The 21,691-nt window shown below is 44.2% G+C and overlaps 1 protein-coding gene across 9 annotated transcripts in view; it reads left to right on the forward strand.

The window, feature by feature from the left end:
- Window positions 1-21,691, forward strand: part of LOC137376405 (girdin-like) — a 413,979-nt gene that overhangs the window by 268,173 nt on the left and 124,115 nt on the right. For all 9 annotated transcript variants that reach the window (XR_010976210.1, XR_010976209.1, XM_068044907.1 and 6 more), the window contains 3 exons: window positions 1,282-1,458; window positions 7,890-8,051; window positions 13,364-13,641. Coding sequence is in view for 7 of the 9 variants with exons in the window: in XM_068044907.1 (XP_067901008.1) it covers window positions 1,282-1,458; window positions 7,890-8,051; window positions 13,364-13,641 (617 nt within the window). In the remaining 2 variants the exon portion in view is untranslated. The remainder of the gene's footprint in view (window positions 1-1,281; window positions 1,459-7,889; window positions 8,052-13,363; window positions 13,642-21,691) is intronic.

Consider the following 21,691-nt stretch of genomic DNA (forward strand, 5'->3'; position numbering starts at 1 on the left):
CTGGACAATATCCAGGCTTGGCTGATAAGTGGCAAGTAACATTCGCATCACAAGTGCCAGGCTATGACCATCTCCATCAAGAAAGAATCAAACCATCTCCCCTTGATATTCAACAGCATTACCATCGCTGAATCCCATGCTATCAACATCCTGGGGGTTACCATTGACAAGAAACAGAACTGGAGTAGCTATATAAATACCGTGGCTACAAGAGCAGGTCAGAGGCTAGGAATCCAGCGGCGAGTATCTCACCTCCTGACTCCCCAAAGCCTGTCTCACCATTTATAAGGCGCAAGTCAGGAGTGTGATGGAATACTCTCGACTTACCTGGATGGGTGCAGCGCCAACAACACTCAAGAAGCTCGACACCATCACCCCATCCACAAACATTCACTCCCTCCACCATCAACACACAGTGGCAGCAGTGTGTACCATCTACAAGATGCACTGCAGCAACGCACCAAGGGTCCTTAGATAGCACCTTCCAAACCCGCGACCTCTACCACCTGGAAGGACAAAGGCAGCAAATGGTTGGGAACACCACCACCTGCACGTTCCCCTCCAAGCCACACACCATCCTGACTTGGAACTATATTGCCGTTCCTTCACTGTCACTGGGTGAAAATTCTGGTACTCCCTTCCTAACAGCACTGTGGGTAGCCCTACCCCACATGGACTGCAGTGGTTCAAGAAGGCAGCTCACTACCACCTTCTCAAGGGCACTTAGGAATGGGCAATAAATGCTGACCTGGCCAGCGACGCCCACATCCCATGAATGAATTTTTTTTTAAATTACTGACGGCTACCTGAAATGTCGCGGATGTTTGTCATTCGCCCAAGCACGAGTAGTGCAACATTTATGGTGGCGTTGTCAGCAAACGTGTTCTTTCCTTTATCCAAAGTCGCTCTCACTCAGGATAAGTTTGGCAACCCCTGGTATAAAGAATATAGTCCTCACAAAGCAATATCTAAAGAAGATCCATTTCTCTTCCTAACTAAAAGTGGATCCAGTGATGCGCACTCGTTGCACACATGATAACAGCACAATGTGGGCTGCATACAGTGCATGTGTTGTTGACATATATATGATACATATGCATTTCTGGGCTCAATTTGTCATAAGAAATTAAGAGGAAAATTCAGAGTTCTACCCCTAAATTTGGGAGCAAAGCTGTATTAATCCACCAACCAAAAAAAAAGAAATTAATGATGAGTGTTATTTAAAGTATTACTTAATAACTGTAAAACTCTGTACAATGTATTTAACCTCCATGATTACAGGTGAAGAAAAACTATGAAGCTCTGAAACAGAGACAAGAAGAAGAAAAAAGTGTGCAGAATTCGCAAGGTAGGCCTGATGAAGAAATCCAGACGACAAGTAAATGGGAGCGAGAACACCAAGAAGTAACTCGTGAACTATTAAAGGTTAAAGACAGACTTATCGAGGTCGAAAGGAATGTGAGTTTGTTTAATCTCTTTTGACTAAAACCATTTTTCAAGCAGCTGAGCTCTGTGTTGCTGTATTTCTTTGAAAGTTGCCGAAAACTAATTGAGTTCACATATTTAACAGTGATTAATTTTTAATTCCTTTCCGATATACGTATGTTTTCTTTCAATTGAAGTCACACTTTTTATCACCTCTAATTTTCTCCAAACCTCAGGAACTCTTGCTGGAATATAGTTCCATGGTTTAAAAGTATCACAGTGGAAAACGTCTAAATTAAATCCAACCATCTCATCAACCGAAGGCTCATGCACTCTATTAGCAGGAATACTGCGTAGTTTCACGAAAAAGAAACTTGAGTGATTTTTCAAGCTTTGCTCTACCCCCCAAAGGTAGTGGGCCTGAGGTCATTTGTAGCATCCAAGTTAATTCAACACAGTCCATAGGCTAAAGATTTGATATGGCCCATTTGCAGGAGTGGGGATCGTGATGGGCGATTGCCTCACACCCGAATGAGGTGATGCGGTTAGCACACACACTTTGTGCTGCCTGCTTAGCTCCATGATTGCAGCATGGAGCCCAGCACTAAACAGACTGCTGACTGGCTGCATACTTAGCAGGGGGCCCAGGTTCGTGTGAGACTAGCACAAGTTAAAGCTAATCTTCACTTCTTAAAACCAGGCTAAACCTCTTAAAGGTGAGAAACCGTTGGAACTGTTTTCTGAAAGTGTTTCTCACAAGGAAGAAGAGCAATAAAGAGACAGCCCAGAGAGAGGACCCCCAGGTTCTCTGATAAAGTGCTGGAGGCCTTAGTCCAGGGGGTGGAAAGGAGGAGAGATGTCATGGTTCCGCAGGGGGCCCTCCAGACTTATACTTTGAAGTGAATAGGAGCAGATAGCCACAGAGGTCGATGCAGGGAGTACTGCAGAAAGTTCAGTGACCTCACATGAGTGGTCAAGGTCAGTGAATGCATCTTCAAATGGCATTTCCTACCCATCCTAACACCAACCTCAAAAATTGTTCAGTGCACCACATTCCCATCAATCACCCATCAGCAGTCTCTGGCAATCAGGACTCATGCCTAACATTTATATGCTCCATCTCACCCTCACAGATTAACCACTGCCGCAAGCCTCACACCCACATCTCTTAGTTTCCGAATGCTTTCGGCTATGACAGGCACATCACCCACACATTGTAGCACACTCACTGACGTTCTTCCCTCTCTCTTGGAGGACAAGGTGTCACATAACAGGAGGGAGCAATAAAGAACCAGCAGGTGACAGGCACGGCTGCATCACCTCAGCCCCTTGGAGAAGATACTGCTTTGAATTATTGACATGGCAGCCACTGAAGCGTCGCTGTAATCATCCAGGAGGATGTTATGTTTGTGCCTTATGCACTTGAAATCAAACTTCAGCCTCCTCCCGCAATCTGGTATGAAGTATAAGCTATGGATGGCATGGCCATCCACTGCTTGCTTTCAACTCATCACCCCTTCCCTCACCCCAACCCACTCCTGCAGTTATGCTTTCACACAACCAAGAACTACCGCCTGGCTAACCAGTGCAGCCTGATGATGAAGGATGAGAAGAAAAGCAAACATTTGATGAAGGACTGCCATTTAATCTGATACTCGCAGCTACTAGCACAGATTCTGGCACTGCACATAATTTAAAGGGGGGGGTCAGTACATAGGGAGTCACTGGGCAGCTCCCAGAGGATGAGGTCGCAGATTGAGTTATGCTGCTGAGGGCTCAGATGAGGACTTTGATGGGGTGGTATACAGGATTTTGGCAATATCACTGGCTCCAGGTGTAGAAGTTGAGGTGGATGGGGGCCTTGATGGCCACGAGCAATGCCATCCTCACCCTGCTCTGTGGCTGCAGGTCCGGTTGGAGGAGGTAGCACAGTTCATTGACCACGTCCTTCTTGAAGTGCAGGTGCCTCAGACACTGTTCCTGGCTGAGGTAGAGGTAGGAGAAGTTCTATCTGAATACCCTATATGGCCTTCTGTTGAGAGCCTTCCTCCTCCTCCTCCTCCGTCTGCATGCAGCTGCTCTCTGCTGTTTGTGTTCCATCTGCCTGTCATGCTGCAGCCCCAGAGGGACTGCAACTATAGTCCCTATGAATGAGAGCAAGCTTTGTGCTCACAGGCTAAAAATACACTCAGCTCCTGTTCATTTTTTTATTCATTGATGGCATGTGAGTGTTGCTGGCAAGGCCAACATTTATTGCCCATCCCTAACTGTCCTTGCAAAGGCCCAGCACCTCTCCCTTCTGACTCAGAGAACTTGTGTGAGCCCCTCCAACAACACGGCACACAGTACTTCCATTAGCTTTGCAGCAGCAAAAGAAAGTCGAAAGCACCTCACCTGAAAGTCTCATGATGATGTGCTAGTGTGGGATCCCTCAGGCAGCATATTCAGCACTGCGTGTTTGAGAAGCCATTAACAAGATCTGAGAGGCCCAAAATGGCAGGCTGAGCTCCAAATCATTGTCAGATGATGACTGGCATCACATGGACTGCAGCGGTTCAAGAAGGTTGCTCACCATCACCTTCTCAAGGGCAATTAGGGATGGGCAATAAATGCTGGCCTAGTCAGCAATGCCCACATCCCAGGAATAAATAAAAAAAAACAATCTTATCCACTCTGCATGCTTCCAGCGCATGTGCAGCACACCTGAACTCCCAAGCTGTCGTCCTTCTGAACAAGGGGATCGGCATGGGTCGTGCTGGAAGTCTACTTAAAGTGAACATTCCTCCACTCTTTTCCCCCTTCACCCCGGTGGTTTTTATCCCCTCCTTGCCTCGAAACCAAATTTTGCAGTCCATATGTTTAGTACTACATCAGCATTCTTGGTTCATTAGGGGCTTGAGATTACACATTAGGATGTTGTTACTTTATACTTTTCATCAAATCATTATTTTCTTTTCTCCTTAAGGCAGTGACTTCTGATTCATAGTTCTATGGGTGTGGCTGGAACCTTCTGGTACCTTACCCAAGTGCCTATTTTTTTTTTATTTGTGACCCCAAACAGTGTGAGTCTGCTGTTCGACTTTTGGGGGACTTTATGTGCCTGATTGCCCTTGTGGTTGTGCACTCATATCTCAGTCAGAAAGTTGTGGTTCAAGCCCCACTCCAATGATTTGAGCAATAATCTAGACTGGCATTTCAGTGCAGTACTGATGGGAATGCCAGCTGTTGGAGCCTAGACAGGTGAAGCCATGGCACTAATGGTGAGTCAAAGGGAGTCGTGGATGCACAATAGGCCAGAATTGGAGGGTTGTGTAAAGCCAGAGGAGTTTGCAGAGATAGGGAGGCATGAGATGGACTGAAGTACGAACATTGAGGGTGATGTTACAGAAGTTGAATTAGTTGTTCTTAATGATGCAGAGGATATGGGGTCAGTAGCTAAGTTCAGGGTCAAATAAGACACAAAGGTTAGAAAAGTCTGGTTCAGTTTGTGATGGTGGCCAAGGAGGGGGATGACATAAGTGGCTATGGAACAGGATTTTTGGCAGAGGCTGAAGATAGTGCCTTCCCAGTATTAGATTTCTGCACATCCAGGACTGGATGTTTGGCAAAAAACCTGACATGAGAGGCATTTGAGGGCTCGAGAGGTGGTGAGGAGGTCCGTGTACATGTGGAATCCAATGTCGTGCTTTCAGATGATGTTGCTGAGGGGCAGCATATAGATGGGCAACACAGTGGCGCAGTGGTTAGCACCGCAGCCTCACAGCTCCAGCGACCCGGGTTCAATTCTGGGTACTGCCTGTGTGGAGTTTGCAAGTTCTCCCTGTGTCTGCGTGGGTTTCCTCCGGGTGCTCCGGTTTCCTCCCACATGCCAAAGACTTGCAGGTTGATAGGTAAATTGGCCATTAGCAATTGCCCCTAGTATAGGTAGGTGGTAGGGAAAAAGAGGGACAGGTGGGGATGTGGTAGGAATATGGAATTAGCGTAGGATTAGTATTAATGGGTGGTTGATGGTCGGCACAGACTTGGTGGGCCGAAGGGCCTGTTTCAGTGCTGTATCTCTAAACTAAACTAAACATGACCAATAGGAGACGACCAAGAATAGATCCCTGGAGTTCACTGTGCAGGAGCAGGAAGAAAAGCCACTGTAAGAGATTCTTTGGCTACAACTGGATAATAAGAATAGAACCAGGCAAGGTGGACAACGGAGGAGAAGCATTGGAGGAGGATGGTGTGGTCAACCATATCAAAGGCTGTAGACCATTTGAAAAAAGTGAGGAAGGATAGTGCAGCTTGATCACAGTCGCATGAGATGTAATGTGTGACTTTCATAAGGGCGGTTTCAATGCTGTGGCAGTGGTGGAAATCTGATAGAAGTTAATTATAATAATTATCGGAATAATAATAGGGGTTAATATCCCTGCCAAAGTTGTATGAGCTGAAAACTTTTTTTTTAACAAGAAAGGGTAGGTTGTATAAATCTCTCAGGACCTGTCAACATTCCAAACCTTAACCAAAGGAATAATGGAAAACAAATGTTAAGATGTAGAATTTTCATTAACAAGAATAAAAATCTCTTTGGCCTCCTTATCTCGAGAGACAATGGATAAGCGCCTGGAGGTGGTCAGTGGTTTGTGAAGCAGTGCCTGGAGTGGCTATAAAGGCCAATTCTAGAGTGACAGGCTCTTCCACAGGTGCTGCAGAGAAATTTGTTTGTCGGGGCTGTTACACAGTTGGCTCTCCCCTTGCGCCTCTCTTTTTTTTTTCCTGCCAACTACTAAGTCTCTTTGACTCGCCACACTTTAGCCCCGTCTTTATGGCTGCCCGCCAGCTCTGGCGATTGCTGGCAACTGACTCCCACGACTTGTGATCAATGTCACAGGATTTCATGTCGCGTTTGCAGACGTCTTTAAAGCGGAGACGTGGACGGCCGGTGGGTCTGATACCAGTGGCGAGCTCGCTGTACAATGTGTCTTTGGAGATCCTGCCATACAAGAATAAAAATGGCATGGAGTAAAGATGGGAAATTGAATATGGTACCATGTTGAAACGTAAAAAGATGGTACCACGGAGCAGCGTGATAAACATTTGATGCACATCTCAACTGAACATCTGATCTTGAGAGGAACGTGATCATTGAAAGCCAAGAGTTCTCCACGTGGGTAAACAAAATAGATGTGGTATGTCTCTTCGCAATTGGCCAAAACTGCATTGTAATAGTTTACTTGGACTCATGGAAAGGCATGGTACGGGAAATCAGCAGGAAAAGTAAATCTGGGAAAAGCAGCTTGTGAGGGTAGCAAACTGGACAGTCAGCAGGAACGATTTTCTCCTGTAGCATTTTGAAATAGCTGCACAGTATTATACATAATTTACAAAGTAGACACACTATATTTCCTACTTGTGTTGTCACATTAAGTCCACAAAGCAGCGACAACAGCTTGCATTTATATATCAGAAAATTTCCCAAGGTACTTCACAGAGACAAAAATAGGTGCTGAGGCAGACGGTGAGATATTAGAAAGTGTGACCCAAAAGCTTGATCAAAGTGGTGGGTTTTAGGACAGCCTTGAAAGAGGGGTTTACGGAGTGAATTCCAGAGTATGGGGCCTAGGTAACCGAAGGCATGGCTGCCATTGGTGGGGCTGAAGGAAATGTGGATGCACGAAAGGCCAGAGTCAAAGAAACAGACTTTGGAGGGGTGACTTGTAGAACTGGAGGAAGTTACAGAGTTAGGGAGGGACAAATCCAAGAAGGAATTTAAACACAAGGTTGTGAATTTTAAATAAAAACTGAAAGCGTTGGAAATACTCAGCAGGTCAGGCTGCATCTGTGGAGAGAGAAGCAGAGTTACCGTTTCAGGTCTGTGACCTTTCATCAGAATGTGAATCAGATGTAAATTTTAAATTGGAAGCATTAGGGGACCAGAATCCAGTATAGGTCAGCAAAGACTGGAGTGATAGGTGAGTGTTACCTGCTGTGGGATAGGATACGAGCAGCCAAGTGTTGGAGGAGCTGGTTCTTAGAGGGTGGAAGATGGTAGACCAATGCAATAACTGAGTCTGGAGGTGATGAAAGCGTAGGTGAGGGTTTCAACTGCAGATGGACTGGAGGTGGGTGATGTTACGGAGGTGGAAATAGGTGTTTTTTGTGATGGTGAGTATGTAGATTTGGAAAATCAGCTCAGATCAAGTAGGATTTCAAGATTGCATCCTGCTTCAGCCTAAGAATGGCATGGGAGGGGTCTAGAATCAGTGACAAGCTGGGGTCTTTATGACAGGAGCTGAATGCTTCAGTCTTCCTGATGTTTAACTGAAAAAATTGCAGGTCATTAAATCTATAATAAAATTATTATTGCCTTAAAATACATAGTGGCTTTTGACATGTACACATATTTTTTGTTTACTGTTAATTATAGCATCAGTTTTTTGACTTTTTCTGTTTTTGTTCCTCTTTCTATCTCAAAGAATGCAACTCTTCAAGCTGAGAAACAAGCCTTGAAAACCCAGCTGAAGCAGCTAGAGACCCAGAATAACAACTTGCAAGCCCAAATCCTTGCACTTCAGAGGCAGACAGCATCTCTACAGGAGCACAATACCACCTTACAGATGCAAAATGTCAAGCTGCAGGTCAGATTCTGTATGGTCAGAGGTTTCGAATTCCAAAATTGTTGCAACACTTGCTTAAAAATAGAATAATTTTCTTGATTCAGTAACAATTATGGCATTTTAATTATGTTCCAGTATGTAGTACCACCTACTGAATTTTTGCTACATTAGAATTCTGAAGGATTCAATAAAAACTGTGATCTGTATACTAACAATATCTTTGAACTAGTTAATGCTTTCTTTGATGAAAACTGGGCTTACTCCAAGACGTTTTCATGAGAAAGAACACAAGCCTATAGTCAAAACATTCATCAGCACAAGCACACAACCATAATGTACTGGAACACATTTTCAGAACAAAAGTATTTACAAATCTGAAAACATTTGTGAAATCAGTTTCCCAACATCATTAGACCCCATTTATTAAAATAAATAGGAATAATGCATATTTTTTCCTATTTGTATAAACAGCCATCACATCAACAGGAAAACTGGCTTAGAAATTTTACAGCATAAAGAAATGAAATATTGTGAGCTTCCTCTGGGCACTTGAGGTTTCTTGTCTTTTAAGCAACTTTTTTTCTTTATTACTATAAAACAAACTTTTAAAGTCAGTTTTCAAAACAATTACATTCTGAAGAATGACTTGTCCGCATCATGACAAAAAATGTAGCATCTTTTGTTAATTTATTCCACTTGGTGACTGTCCTTTTAATTCCAGTCACAATTGGAGTTTATCACCACCTAGAGTATTTTTTTTTAAAACAAGCCTATGTCCTAGCCATCTTCAGGCCATGCTAGTTGATTTCATATGGCTGTATTTAGATCAAGCAACCTTAGAGGTTGGAGGAGTAAGTGGACCAAGGCAGAGGGAAGAAAGCTGGAGAGAGGTGGAAAGAGGGAGGGGGATGGCAGGAAGGAAAAGGAAAGGAGTTTATGCAAGGGAAGGAGAGAGGGAAATGGAATAGGGGATGAAGTTAGAGACAGGAGTGGAGAAAGTCTGTGGTAGAGGGCAGGGTGGTTTATATACCAAACACGTAGTGATTGTCTGGGGTTTCCTGATGGAGGGCACAGGGAGTGCCAGATGTTCAGAGAAAACAAGCGGTTGAAGCCAAAAGGAGGTAGGGAGATGACCAGTAGCCAAGGCTGATAGTGGATCAAGGAGAGAAGGCTAGTGAACTAGGAAAGTAATATGCAGGTAGGAGAGTTTGTAAGTTTTGGGGTGACGACTATAATGCTTTGCAGTCTTAACCTCAGAGCCAAGGAGGCAGCATTCTGCTTGATACACAAGGTTCTGGAGGTGAGTCTGATGTCAAGTCACCGAGTGGCCATGTTGTAGAACTGCAGGAGGATGCACTCATTCCCAATTTCAAATTTTCTAACTAATGTTACACAAGAGATTTAAGATAGATATTTCCTATTACAGCACCTCCTACAGGTGCAATAGGTACAGAAGGTAAATGTTGATAATCTTATGTTTTAAGGCAAAACTAATTCAAACATAGGATTTTCAATGGATTTCTTCAGAACAGAATGTGACGATCCACTCACTGCAAAGTTAGTTCAAATTGATTGTAAAACTGGAGGAGAGAAAGGAGGAGCCAGGCTATTTTTGAACACTTCAGTGGGATTTAATCAGTTTAAAAGTATAACGGCCAATTATTTTTGAATTTGAGTGTCAGTTATGAAAGTCCAAATAAGCCATGCCAACTGGTGAAATAACATTTAACTGGTGGATCTATGTATTGAATGGGTTTACACAATGTAGTTGAACTGATTAGAATTTTCAAAGAAGCTCAGATAGACAACTTACTGTCATAGTCACAAAAGATTACAAGAAAGATCTGTAAAGAAATAACTTGGCATTGTTTGTGATTCTTCAATTGTTTCCACTCAAGTTAATACTAGACCTACTGTAAATATATATCATATCACTTAGATGTTTGTTTATTCATTGTTTAATAAATCTGTTTAATAGTGTGAACTTAGAACAAGATCTTATGTGATGCTGTACTGTTCTCAAAGGCAAGTCCAGAGAGAGCAATGGAGGCACAGCATAAGTTCCAGTAGCTTAAAAATAATCGGGTTTTTTGGTTATCCTTGATATGTTACCAAACAGTTGCCTAGATATCCAGGCAAGTAGATACATTCAAAGGTGTGAGTGGTTAGGGCTTCCTTATGAGGAACTGTGACAGATGTGGAAAGACCATATGAAGTATGATGCCACCATCAAACAGATCTTCCCCTCCCCTCCCCTTTCCCATCCTTGCAGCCTTCCAAAGACTGTTTCCTCTGCAATAGGCTGGTCCACTCCTTAGTCACTCCCAACACCCCCTCCCCTTCCCACGGCCTTCCTATGCAAGCGCTGGAGTTGTAACACTTGTCCTTTTACCTCATCCCTTCTCACCTTCCAACACCCCAAACACTCCTTCCAGGTGAAACATAGATTTACTTGTACTTCCTTCAATTTAGAGTACCGTATTCCCTGCACACAATGCAGTCTCCTTTACATTGGGAAGACCAAACGCAGATTGGGTGACTGCTTTGCAGAACCCTGATGTTCATCCCGTGGTGTGACCCCGACGTTCGGTTGTCTGTCATTTTAATTCTCCATCCCACTCCCAGTCTGACCTTTCTGTCCTTATCTTAATGCAGTGTTCCAATGAAGCTCATAGTAAGTTTTTTTGACTAGGCACTTTACAGCCTTCCATACTCAACATTGAGATCAACAATTTCAGATCATGAGCTCTGCCCCCATTTTCTTTTTGGACGGCAGCTGCTGATGATGATTCTGTTATTCCCAGTTTCCTCCAGACACGTCTTTTGTTTCTTGTCCCATTACCATCTCTTTTTGCCTTGCTCCATCATCTCTTTTGTAATTTAATTTCTCCTGCCTTCCACCCTATCACAGGGATGGCCTGGGGTGTAGATAGCCTGCCTGCTGCATGGGGGCACACAGGCAATTTAAATACTTAAGGCCCCAATTAATGCAATTATACCAGCACTGGAGCGGCCCCCACCGCATGTGGAGGCCGCCAGTTCCATGGAGGTGACCTTCCTGTGGCAAGCTGGAGGGCTGTCAGAACGGGTGACTCCGTTCCCCACAGGAGGGGGACACCATCAGGAAAAGCTGCACCTGAAGCCCAAACGCTTCTGCCGGAGGGGTTTCCCCTCCAGTCTGAGGGGCCTACCAGGTTGGCTCTTTTGAAAGCTTCCTTTAGATTTGCATCTCCATGTTGAGGCACCCTTGTGCTCTCCAACCTACCTCAGTAGTACCTAACTTTACCAGTGGGGCTGCCTGCGCTCTAGATCTGCCAGTCCCATTGGGAGCCTGCCTGCCATCCTTAATAGGATGGCAGGCGTGAAGGTGGCTAATTAGGAGGCCGCCTCCAGGAAGATTGCTTGACTGGTCTCCTTCCCGGGAATTGCAAGCTTGGGAGCCCCATTTGGTCCTGACGTCGGGGTCCCGAAGCCCATGAGAAAACTTTGCCCATTAACTCTGTTTCTCTCTCCACGGATGCTGACAGACTTGCTGAGTATTTCCAGCATTTTCAGTTTTTTATTTCAGATTTCCAGCATCTGCAGTATTTTGCTCTTTTCCTCTATCACAGTCTGTTCTTGTTGCAAAGTTGACGTTTCCACATTATGTATCCGGACATATCCAGTTGCCGTCGCAGACGTGAAATTTTTCATGGTATCTAATCCAACTCCTTTGAAGAGGCTGAAAATCGTAGAGTTGTGGGCAGCTCATTACGGAAAGAGAGAGAGAAAATATGCTGTCTTCAGGCTTCATACCAGTCATCACTTATACCAGGCATCTGCCCGAATGCACCATAAGCAGTGAGGAGCAGGAAAATGGAGTTGAGCTATGATCTAATTGAATGGCAAGCAGACCTGAGGGAGATGAATGGCCTATTCCTGTTCCCAATGTTCCTAAGATTGAAGAACAGTAGAAAAGGCCCAAACATATAACACTCATTACCAAGTTCTGTAATCCTGTTAAGCCAATTTACTTTAGAAACATCATTGTCTATATACATTTAACAATTTTTTTTAACCCTTCAGGTGTTGTCAACAAGTTTACATGTCAGTTGTAACACTTCATGGTTTAGATATAATTTTCATATCGGTGATTGCATTCTTCAGAACCTGAACTTGTGGTTGGCTTGAAAATCCTCGGTCATTTCCTTGAGGGGCAGGGGTTGGAGGATGGGCGGTAAATTGGAAGAGGTGCTGACAGGAAGGTATTTTGTGGCTGACACGAGCAATAACCTGAAATCAGGTTATCTGTTCTGCCCTTTCAGCTGGAAACTGGGGAAAGGGAAAAGGAAAAAATTATGGGAGTGAAACTTATCTTTAGATTTTTTTTAAAAGGAAGTACTCTTTTTTTTAAATTATGACCCATCAATAAAGTCATTTTCTCAGAAATCGTGCATTTCGGTGCCAAATGACTCCATAATTTAGAGATTCCAAGGTCCAGAATTTGCTGCTGAGCTAACAGTACATTTTATGGCAGTTCCGTTATTATTGTGTAAAACGTCCAGCAATTTCAGGCAAGGCAACGAATTGCAAATTGCCGCATGTTGATGATTTGCGCTAGTTCTGCTGTTAGCTTCGCAAAAATGGCAACTCAGCGACAATCTGTTATTTTTTTAAAACTTGCTGGATTTATACATTAAACTTGCCACAGAAAGTTATAACTGGTACTTAACAGCGTAAATACCCTTTTAATGATGTGATAATTGTGAATGATGTGCCAATTAATCTTGCCAGCCCAAAAAGCAACTATTTAAACTGTTGAGTCTCATGAACATGCATATAGCAAATTCTTAAGAGATTTAAAATATTTTTAATATTTAAATGTTTCTTACTTTTCCTTTCTGTATTTTTTTTTCTTGTCTCTCTTAATTCAGTCTTTCTTTGCCCTGTTTATTTATCTTTCTGTACTTGATTTGATTCTAATTCACCCACACTAATTCATCAACCATTCTTTTGTTTCTTTTTCAATCCTTAAATCTCATTGGTTAAGGTGACAGAGTGTTGGTCCTGTAGTTCACTAACTAACGTGCCAGATGCCCTCTTGCCCTTGCCATGCCGCTATCATTTTGCACTTCTAGCAACTTACATTGCAAAACATTTTTGAACTATAGGGTGCAGGAAGAAATCTAACAGCATGTGCCACAAGATGCCCTACTTTAGCAAAATCTGGGCCATTATGTTAATTACAGGGAAAAGTTGACACTTTTGGAAATAGTTCATCTTGGATTTTTTTTCAGGAGTCTAATGTTTATTAGACTACTTAAAGTTATAGCCAATTAACTTTTCTTTGATAGGTGGAACATTCTACATTGGGTTCCCAAAGTGCATCCTTGATGACTCAGAATGCTCAGCTTCAGAACCAGCAGTTGTCATTGGAGAATGAGAATGAATCACTGATGAAGGAAAAAGAGGAATTGAAATTACTGTATGATTCACTTATCAAAGATCATGAAAAACTAGCGAAGTTACATGAGCATCAGGCAACAGAATATGAAGCTCTCATCAACAAACATGGAAGTCTGAAATTTGCCCATAAAAATTTAGAAGTTGAACATAAAGATCTTGAGGACAGGTATGCAGTTCCTAATTTTTAAAAAATGTTTTCATTCATTCAAACTTCAGCTACATATAGAAATGTCATCTTGCGAAGAGGTCAGAAAGAGAATCCCTTCCCAATATTTTATGACCCTTTAAGGGATTTGTATTATTGTGCTGTCATTTTGGTCAAATAACAGTCACCTATTTTACAATATATATAATTTTTGTTATGAATAGCAGCATCAGTTCTTTTCTTCCACTTCTAGCAGCTACCTTCATTGTTGCCTTTGCACAACAGACTAGATTAATTTATTTTCTCTTTTATAATTCTCATACTAAGTTCGTAATTGGAGGCTGTTGCAGTTTAAAGTCCTGTGAAAGTCTTTTGAAAGTTTGTTACCTTTTCAAAAGATTTGCTGAGTTTTGATAAAGTTTCATTTTCACTTAGTTATTAGCACATCAGCTAGTTACTTCTCCTGGTATTAGTCTGATATATCTTAGTGACTTTTATTCCAGTTGATGAGCTTGTTTTAAAATTTGGGTCAGTTGTTGTGGATTCTTGCCAGTGGGAAAGAGGCATGGCTCTTAACACTGTCTTCCAACATCGCTTGACTTTTAGAACCATGCAGCTGCCTTATTTGTTAAATGACTATTCTGATGACAGAATCACAGAATTGTTACAGTGCAGAAGGAGGCCATTTGTCCCATCATGTCCGCACCAGCTCTCCGAATGAGCAGTTCACCTAATACCATTCCTCCGCCTTCTCCCCATAACCCTGTACATTCTTCCTTTTCAGATAACAGTCTAATTCCCTTCTGAAAGCCTCAATTGAACCTGTCTCCACCACACTCTTAGGCAGTGCATTCCAGACCTTAACCATTTGCTACGCGAAAAGTTTTTCTTTATGTCGCTTTTGCTTCTTTTGCCAATCACTTTAAATGTGTGCCCACTTGTTTTATTTATTTAGAGATACAGCACTGAAACAGGCCCTTCGGCCCACCGAGTCTGTGCCGACCAGCAACCACCCATTTATACTAACCCTACAGTAATCCCATATTCCCTACCACCTACCTACACTAGGGGCAATTTACAACAGCCAATTTACCTATCACCTGCAAGTCTTTGGCTGTGGGAGGAAACCGGAGCACCCGGCAAAAACCCACGCGGTCACAGGGAGAACTTGCAAACTCCACACAGGCAGTACCCAGAATCGAACCCGGGTCCCTGGAGCTGTGAGGCTGCAGTGCTAACCACTGTGCCACCCACTGTGTTCTTGATCCTTTCACGAGTTGGAACAGTTTTTCCCTATCCACTCTGTCCAGACCCCTCCTGATTTGGAATACCTCTATTAAATTTTCTCTCAGCCTTCTCTTCTCCAAGCAAAACAGTACCAACTTCTCCAATCTATCTCCATAACTGAAGTTCCTCATCCCTGGAACTTTTCTCGTGAATCTTTTCTATACTCTGTCCAATGCCTTCACATCTTTCCAAAAGTGTGGCTCCCAGAACTGGACACAGTACTCCAGCTGAGGCTGATTTAGTGTTTTATATAAGTTCAACATAACCTCCTTGCTTTTGTACTCTATGCCCCTATTAACAAAGCCTAGGATACTGTATGCTTTATTAACCGCGTGCTCATCCTGTCCTGCTACCTTCAATGACTTATACACATCTACACCCATCTGCTCCTGCATTCCCTTTAGAGTTGTACCCTTTATGTTATATTGTCTCTCCATGTTCTTCCTGTCAAAATGAATCACTTCACATTTCTCCGTATTGAACTTCATCTGCCACTTGTTCACCCATTCCATCAACTTGTCTATGTCCTTTTGAAGTTCTACACTATCCTCCTCACAGTTCACAACTGTTCCAGGTTTAGTATCATCCGCAAACTTTGAAATTGTGCCCTGTACACCAAGGTCTAGGTCATTACTATATATCAGGAAGAGCACGGGTGCCAACACTGACCCCTGAGGAACTTCACATATGTTCCTCCAGCCCAAAAAAGATGCATTAACCACTACTCTCTGTTTCCTGTCACTCAGCCAATTTTGTATCCATGTTGCTACTGTCCCTTTTATTCCATGAGCTACAAGTTTGCTCTCAAGTCTGTTGTGTGGCGCTTTATCTAGCTTAATTTCTCCAGGCAAAAGCACACCTCCTAGTCAAGTTCAGCTATGAAACAGATCCCACCTTCACACAAATCAAATTCAAGGTGTATTTATAGGAGCAATCAAGGAGAAGTGTCATAGCCAAGCAACATTCCACACCAGCACATGACTGCCATAAGATGTTGTGTTGCTGTAATAGTTGTCACAAATTTGCTTGACCTCTGAATTCTGTAGCTGGTGCAATACCGCTTTGTGCCAGTTCTGATCACGTGGCTAGACCATCAGAGTCTTTTACCAACATTCAGGTCATGCTGTCCAGAATAAACCATTCAGCTCACTCAAAGTCTTTTCCCTTTACAGCCCACATATATTATGTCCTTTTATCAATTCTGTCCAACTAACTCCTGAAGGAGATAACCGACTGTATGTAAATCTTTGTAGCCTTAAGAGCTAAACTCCAAATCATTAATCCAGTCTTACAACTGATTCTTGGAAGATGTATTCTACAAGAAGCTCATCCATCATCCCAGCAATTAGTCAGCCACCTTGGCCAATGAATATTCACTGATTTCTGTTGCCTTCAATCCCACATATATTTTACAGAAAATCTTGCATCATCATCATCTTCTTTGGCCTCCTTGTTTCGAGAGACAATGGGTAAACACCGAGAGGTGGTCAGTGGTTTGTGAAGCAGCGCCTGGAGTGGCTATAAAGACCAATTCCAGAGTGACAGACTCTTCCACAGGCGCTGCAGATAAAATTGTTCGTCAGGGCTGTTACACAGTTGGCTGTCCTTGCGCTTCTGTCTTTTTTCCTGCCAACTGCTAAGTCTCTTCAACTCGCCACTCTTTAGCCCCAACTTTATGGCTGTCCACCAGCTCTGGCGATCACTGGCAACTGACTCCCACGACTTGTGGTCAATGTCACAGGACTTCATGTTGTGTTTGCAGATGTCTTTAAAGTGGAGACGTGGACGGCTGGTGGGTCTGATACCAGTGACGAACTCACTGTACAATGTGTCTTTGGGGATCCTGCCATCTTCCATGCGGCTCACATGGCCAAGCCATCTCAGGCGCCGCTGGCTCAGTAGGGTGTATATGCTGGAGATGTTGGCCACCTCGAGGACTTCTGCGTTGGAGATACGGTCCTGCCACCTGATGCCAGGAATCTCCAGAGGCAGCGAAGATGGAATGAATTGAGACGTCGCTTTTAGCTGATACACGTTGTGCAGGCCTCGCTGCCGTAGAGCAAGGTACTGAGGACACAGGCTTGAAACACTTGAACTTTTGTGTTCTGTGTCCGTGCGCCATTTTCCCACACCCTCTTGGCCAGTCTGGACATGGCAGCGGACGCCTTTCCCATGCGCTTGTTGATTTCTGCATCGAGAGACAGGTTACTGGTGATAGTTGAACCTAGGTAGGTGAACTCTTGAACCACTTCCAGAGCGTGGTCGGCGATATTGATGGATGGAGCTGTCCCATGATGGTCATTTTCTTGAGGCTGATGGTTAGGCCAAATTCGTTGCAGGCAGCCGCAATCCTGTCGATGAGTCTCTGCAGACACTCTTCTGTGTGGGATGTTAATGCAGCATCGTCAACAAAGAGGAGTTCCCCGATGAGGACCTTCCATACTTTGGTCTTGGCTCTAAGATGGGCAAGGTTGAACAACCTGCCATCTGATCTTGTGCCTCTATGCACACTATTTCATTGTATAGTTGATTATTTCTTGTCACACATTGGTTCAGCATTTTCTATCATAAATTCTTGTATTGACTCTTATAATGGAAAACATTTTGTATAAACTTGCCATGTTGATTGCACAGTCATTGGTTGGCGACTGCAACTTTCTGGTTTACTTGTGCTAGTTCAGTTTTCAACTTAATATTTTTGACTAAACTTCCACAAGGTAAGGATTAATCTGACCTTTAAAGTTTTTCAACTTTTAACTGTTTATGTCTTCAGTTTAGTTTCTAGTCAAATACATAGCTCATATTTTATTATCTAATTCAATATTCTTAAAATAAAAGATCAGATTTTAGTGGTCTTCAAAGATGTACTATCCCCACCCATTTATCTCTATTTTCAGCTGATGAGGACCCCCAAATTAAGTTTTAATGTGTATGTTAATCTAAATTTAGCAATACCATAAAATGAACCCCTCATGGAGGCCTGTAGCCTTACTTCGCCAAAGCATACTGGACTCTGCCGCCGCCCCCACTCCACCTCCAAAATAGTTAGGGAAGAATAAGAACGGGGCGGGTGGAGAGGAAGAGATGGCAATGAAAGTGGAGATGTTTGGAAAGGAGGGAGAAGGGGAGTAAAGAACAACAGATGGGAAGGACAGGAGTAGCAGAGGAGAGGAACAGAAAGGGGTGAGCAAGAGGATGGGGGCAATCGACAGAGGAGAAGAGGTGGGAGGAAACAGGTGGAGGAGTTGGGATAGAGAGATGGAGAAGGTGGAGGAACTGAAGAAGAGGTGACAAATGGGAGAGAGGAGGAATGGGTTACGAAGGAATGGCGAGGAACAGATATGGTGAGTAGAGGGTGAGGAGCAAGGGAAGGGAGGAAGAGGTGAATAGAGGAGTTGAGAAAAGGAGGAATTTTGGGAGAAAGAGAATGTTAAAATAACTCCATTCCTTTTTCCATTTTTGAACTTTGGACTTAATCCTTTATCTTTTCTGCACCCACACATCCCTTGCCCCTTTTCATCCTCCTGTCCTGCTTGCCTGTCTCTGTCCCTGTGCCATGCTGTCTGATCCCTCATGTCCTTTCCTTCCACTTCTCCCTTTCCCCTCACCTTTTCTCACCCTCCCTTTCTTGCTTTCCCTCCCCCTCTCTCGCTCACTCTAGCCCCCTCCTGCCCTCCTTTTCACTTTTATGTTTTCAGTCTCCTCCTCCCTCTTCTTAACCCTCTATCCTTCTTCATTCCTTTTCTTCCTCTTCCTACCCCTTTCTTCATATTTGAATAACTAGGCAGTAATAGCTGTATCCAGGACTGTGCCAAATAAGCAGTCAGTCAGATCATGAACCTTCTAACAAAGGCCGAATTTTATCACAACCATAGAGATGTCCTGGTTAATGTTGGTTTTGGACCTATACTTCCGGTAACCTTTTTTCACACTATACGAAACATCGTTTTACTGGTCTCTAAGCAGTATAACATGAGTTAGGCATCCTGTTTCCTGCAATCTCTACTGTCATAAAATTGCCTATTTATAAAAATACTCATTGATAAAAGATTATATTTAATTTCTTTTAAAATTTAAAAATATAAAGACTTCAAAATTTGAAACAAGTTCATTTTATTTTTTTTTATTTATTTAGAGATACAGCACTGAAACAGGCCCTTTGGCCCACCGAGTCTGTGCCGACCAACAACCACCCATTTATACCAACCCGACAGGAATCCCATATTCCCTACCACCTACCTACACTAGGGGCAATTTATAACGGCCAATTTACCTATCAACCTGCAAGTCTTTGGATGTGGGAGGAAACCGGAGCACCCGGGGAAAACCCACGCGGTCACAGGGAGAACTTGCAAACTCCACACAGGCAGTACCCAGAATCAAACCCGGGTCCCTGGAGCTGTGAGGCTGCGGTGCTAACCACTGTGCCGCTAAAGAGTCTTTTGTTTGTTGCATCACTGCTTCCACAGAAGTGGTAGAGACTTCAGATGGCAACAGGAACTCTAATTGGCATCTTCATCAAGCTCTTTTTTCCTCTCTGGAATTCATCTTAAAGTTGTGAGGCAGTTGCCAGTTTCCCTGCTTGTTTTCCTGTCTAGAGCACTCTTTTTGCATTGATAGCTGAATTCTGCAATCATTTCCAAAGCCAGTTGGAGAATTCAACTTTGAAGTCTCCTGTAATCCCTGTTAGATGGTCAAAGCTATGCATAATAATGCAAATAAAAATTAAGTTTTTTTTTATTTCCAAAATATACTTTATTCATAAAAATCTGTAAAAAAAAAAAAATATATATTACCAAACAGTTTCAAACAGCACCAAGTCAAAAATTACAAACAGTGCAAAGGAGTTCCGTTTGCTTCAATACAATCAGGAGTTGCTTCACAACCCTTCCATTTCACATTTGTCGTGCCAGATACATTTTTACATTATACAGGAGACAAAATTTTCCCGATACAATTTGAGGGGTTTCCCATGGATCCAGCCCCTCAGTTCAGCTTGGTGGGGGGACCTTACACTGTGGTCTTTCCCCATTGAGCCTTTGCTGCGGCTGCCCCAAGCTTTAGTGCGTCCCTCAGCACGTAGTCCTGGACCTTGGAATGTGCCAGTCTGCAACATTCGATCGTGGACAACTCTTTGCGCTGGAAGAACAGCAAGTTTCGGGCAGACCAAAGGGCGTCTTTCACCGAATTGACAGTCCTCCAGCAGCAGTTGATGTTTGTCTTGGTGTGCGTCCCTGGGAACAGCCCGTAGAGCACGGACTCCTGTGTTACAGAGCTGCTTGGGATGAACCTCGACAAAAACCACTGCATCTCTTTCCACACCTGCTTTTCAAAGACACATTCCAAGAGGAGGTGGGCGACCGTCTCTTCCCCACCACAGCCACCGCGGGGGCATTGTGCGGAGGGGGCGAGACTTCGGGTGTGCATGAAGGATCTGACGGGGAGGGCCCTTCTCACCACCAGCCAAGCTACGTCTTGGTGCTTGTTTGAAGGTTCTGGTGATGAGGCATTCCGCCAAATGACATTGACGGTCTGCTCGGGGAACCATCCGACAGAATCCACCGTCTCCTTTTCCCTTAGGGCCTTGAGGACATTCCGTGCAGACCACTGCCTGATGGACCGGTGGTCAAAGGTGTTTTCCCGCAGAAACTGCTCCACGAAGGATAGGTGGTACGGCACGGCCCAACTGCATGGAGCGTTCCGCGGCAGTGTGCCCAGGCCCATCCTTCGCAACACCGGGGACAGATAGAACCTCAGCACGTAGTGACACTTGGAGTTTGCATACTGGAAATCTACACACAGCTTGATGCAGCCGCACACGAAGGTGGTCATCAGGATGAGGGCCACGTTGGGTACATTTTTCCCGCCCATATCCAGAGATTTGAACATCGTGTCCCTCCGGACCCGGTCCATTTTAGATCCCCAGATGAAGCGGAAAATGGCTCGGGTGACTGCCACAGCGCAGGAGTGGGGTATGGGCCAGACCTGCGCCACATAGAGCAACAACGTGAGCGCCTCGCACCTGATGACCAGGTTCTTACCCACAATGGAGAGAGATCGCTGCCCCCACATGCCCAACGTTTGTCGTACCTTGGCTACTCGCTCCTCCCATGTTTTGGTGCACGCCACGGCCCTTCCGAACCATATCCCCAGCACCTTCAGGTAATCTGACCTGACGGTGAAGGGGATAAAGGATCGGTCAGCCCAGTTCCCAAAGAACATGGCCTCGCTCTTGCCGTGGTTAACTTTGGCTCCCGAGGCCAGTTCGAACTGGTCGCAGATGCTCATCAGTCTGCGCACGGATAGCGGATCCGAGCAGAAGACGGCGACGTCATCCATGTACAGGGAGGTTTTAACCTGAGTGCCTCCGCTGCCTGGGATTGTCACCCCTCTTATGCTCGCATCCTTCCTAATAGACTCAGCAAAGGGTTCAATACAGCAAACAATCAAGACCGGGGAGAGAGGACAGCCCTGTCTGACTCCAGATTTGATCGGGAAACTTTCCGATTCCCACCCGTTGATTGAGACTGCGCTACTGATGTTTGTGTAGAGCAGTTGGATCCAATTGCAGATTCCCTCCCCAAACCCCATTTTGGAAAGCACGTCCATCATGTAGGTGTGCGATATCCTGTCAAAAGCCTTCTCCTGGTCCAGGCTGATGAGGCAGGTGTCCATCCTCCTGTCCCGTACGTAGGCGATCGTATCCCTGAGTAGCGCAAGACTATCAGAGATCTTCCTGCCGGGTACAGTACAGGTCTGATCGGGGTGAATCACCAACTCCAGA

The sequence above is a fragment of the Heterodontus francisci genome, chromosome 13 (assembly GCF_036365525.1).
Source record: "Heterodontus francisci isolate sHetFra1 chromosome 13, sHetFra1.hap1, whole genome shotgun sequence".
NCBI classification, from domain to species: Eukaryota; Metazoa; Chordata; class Chondrichthyes; order Heterodontiformes; family Heterodontidae; genus Heterodontus; species Heterodontus francisci.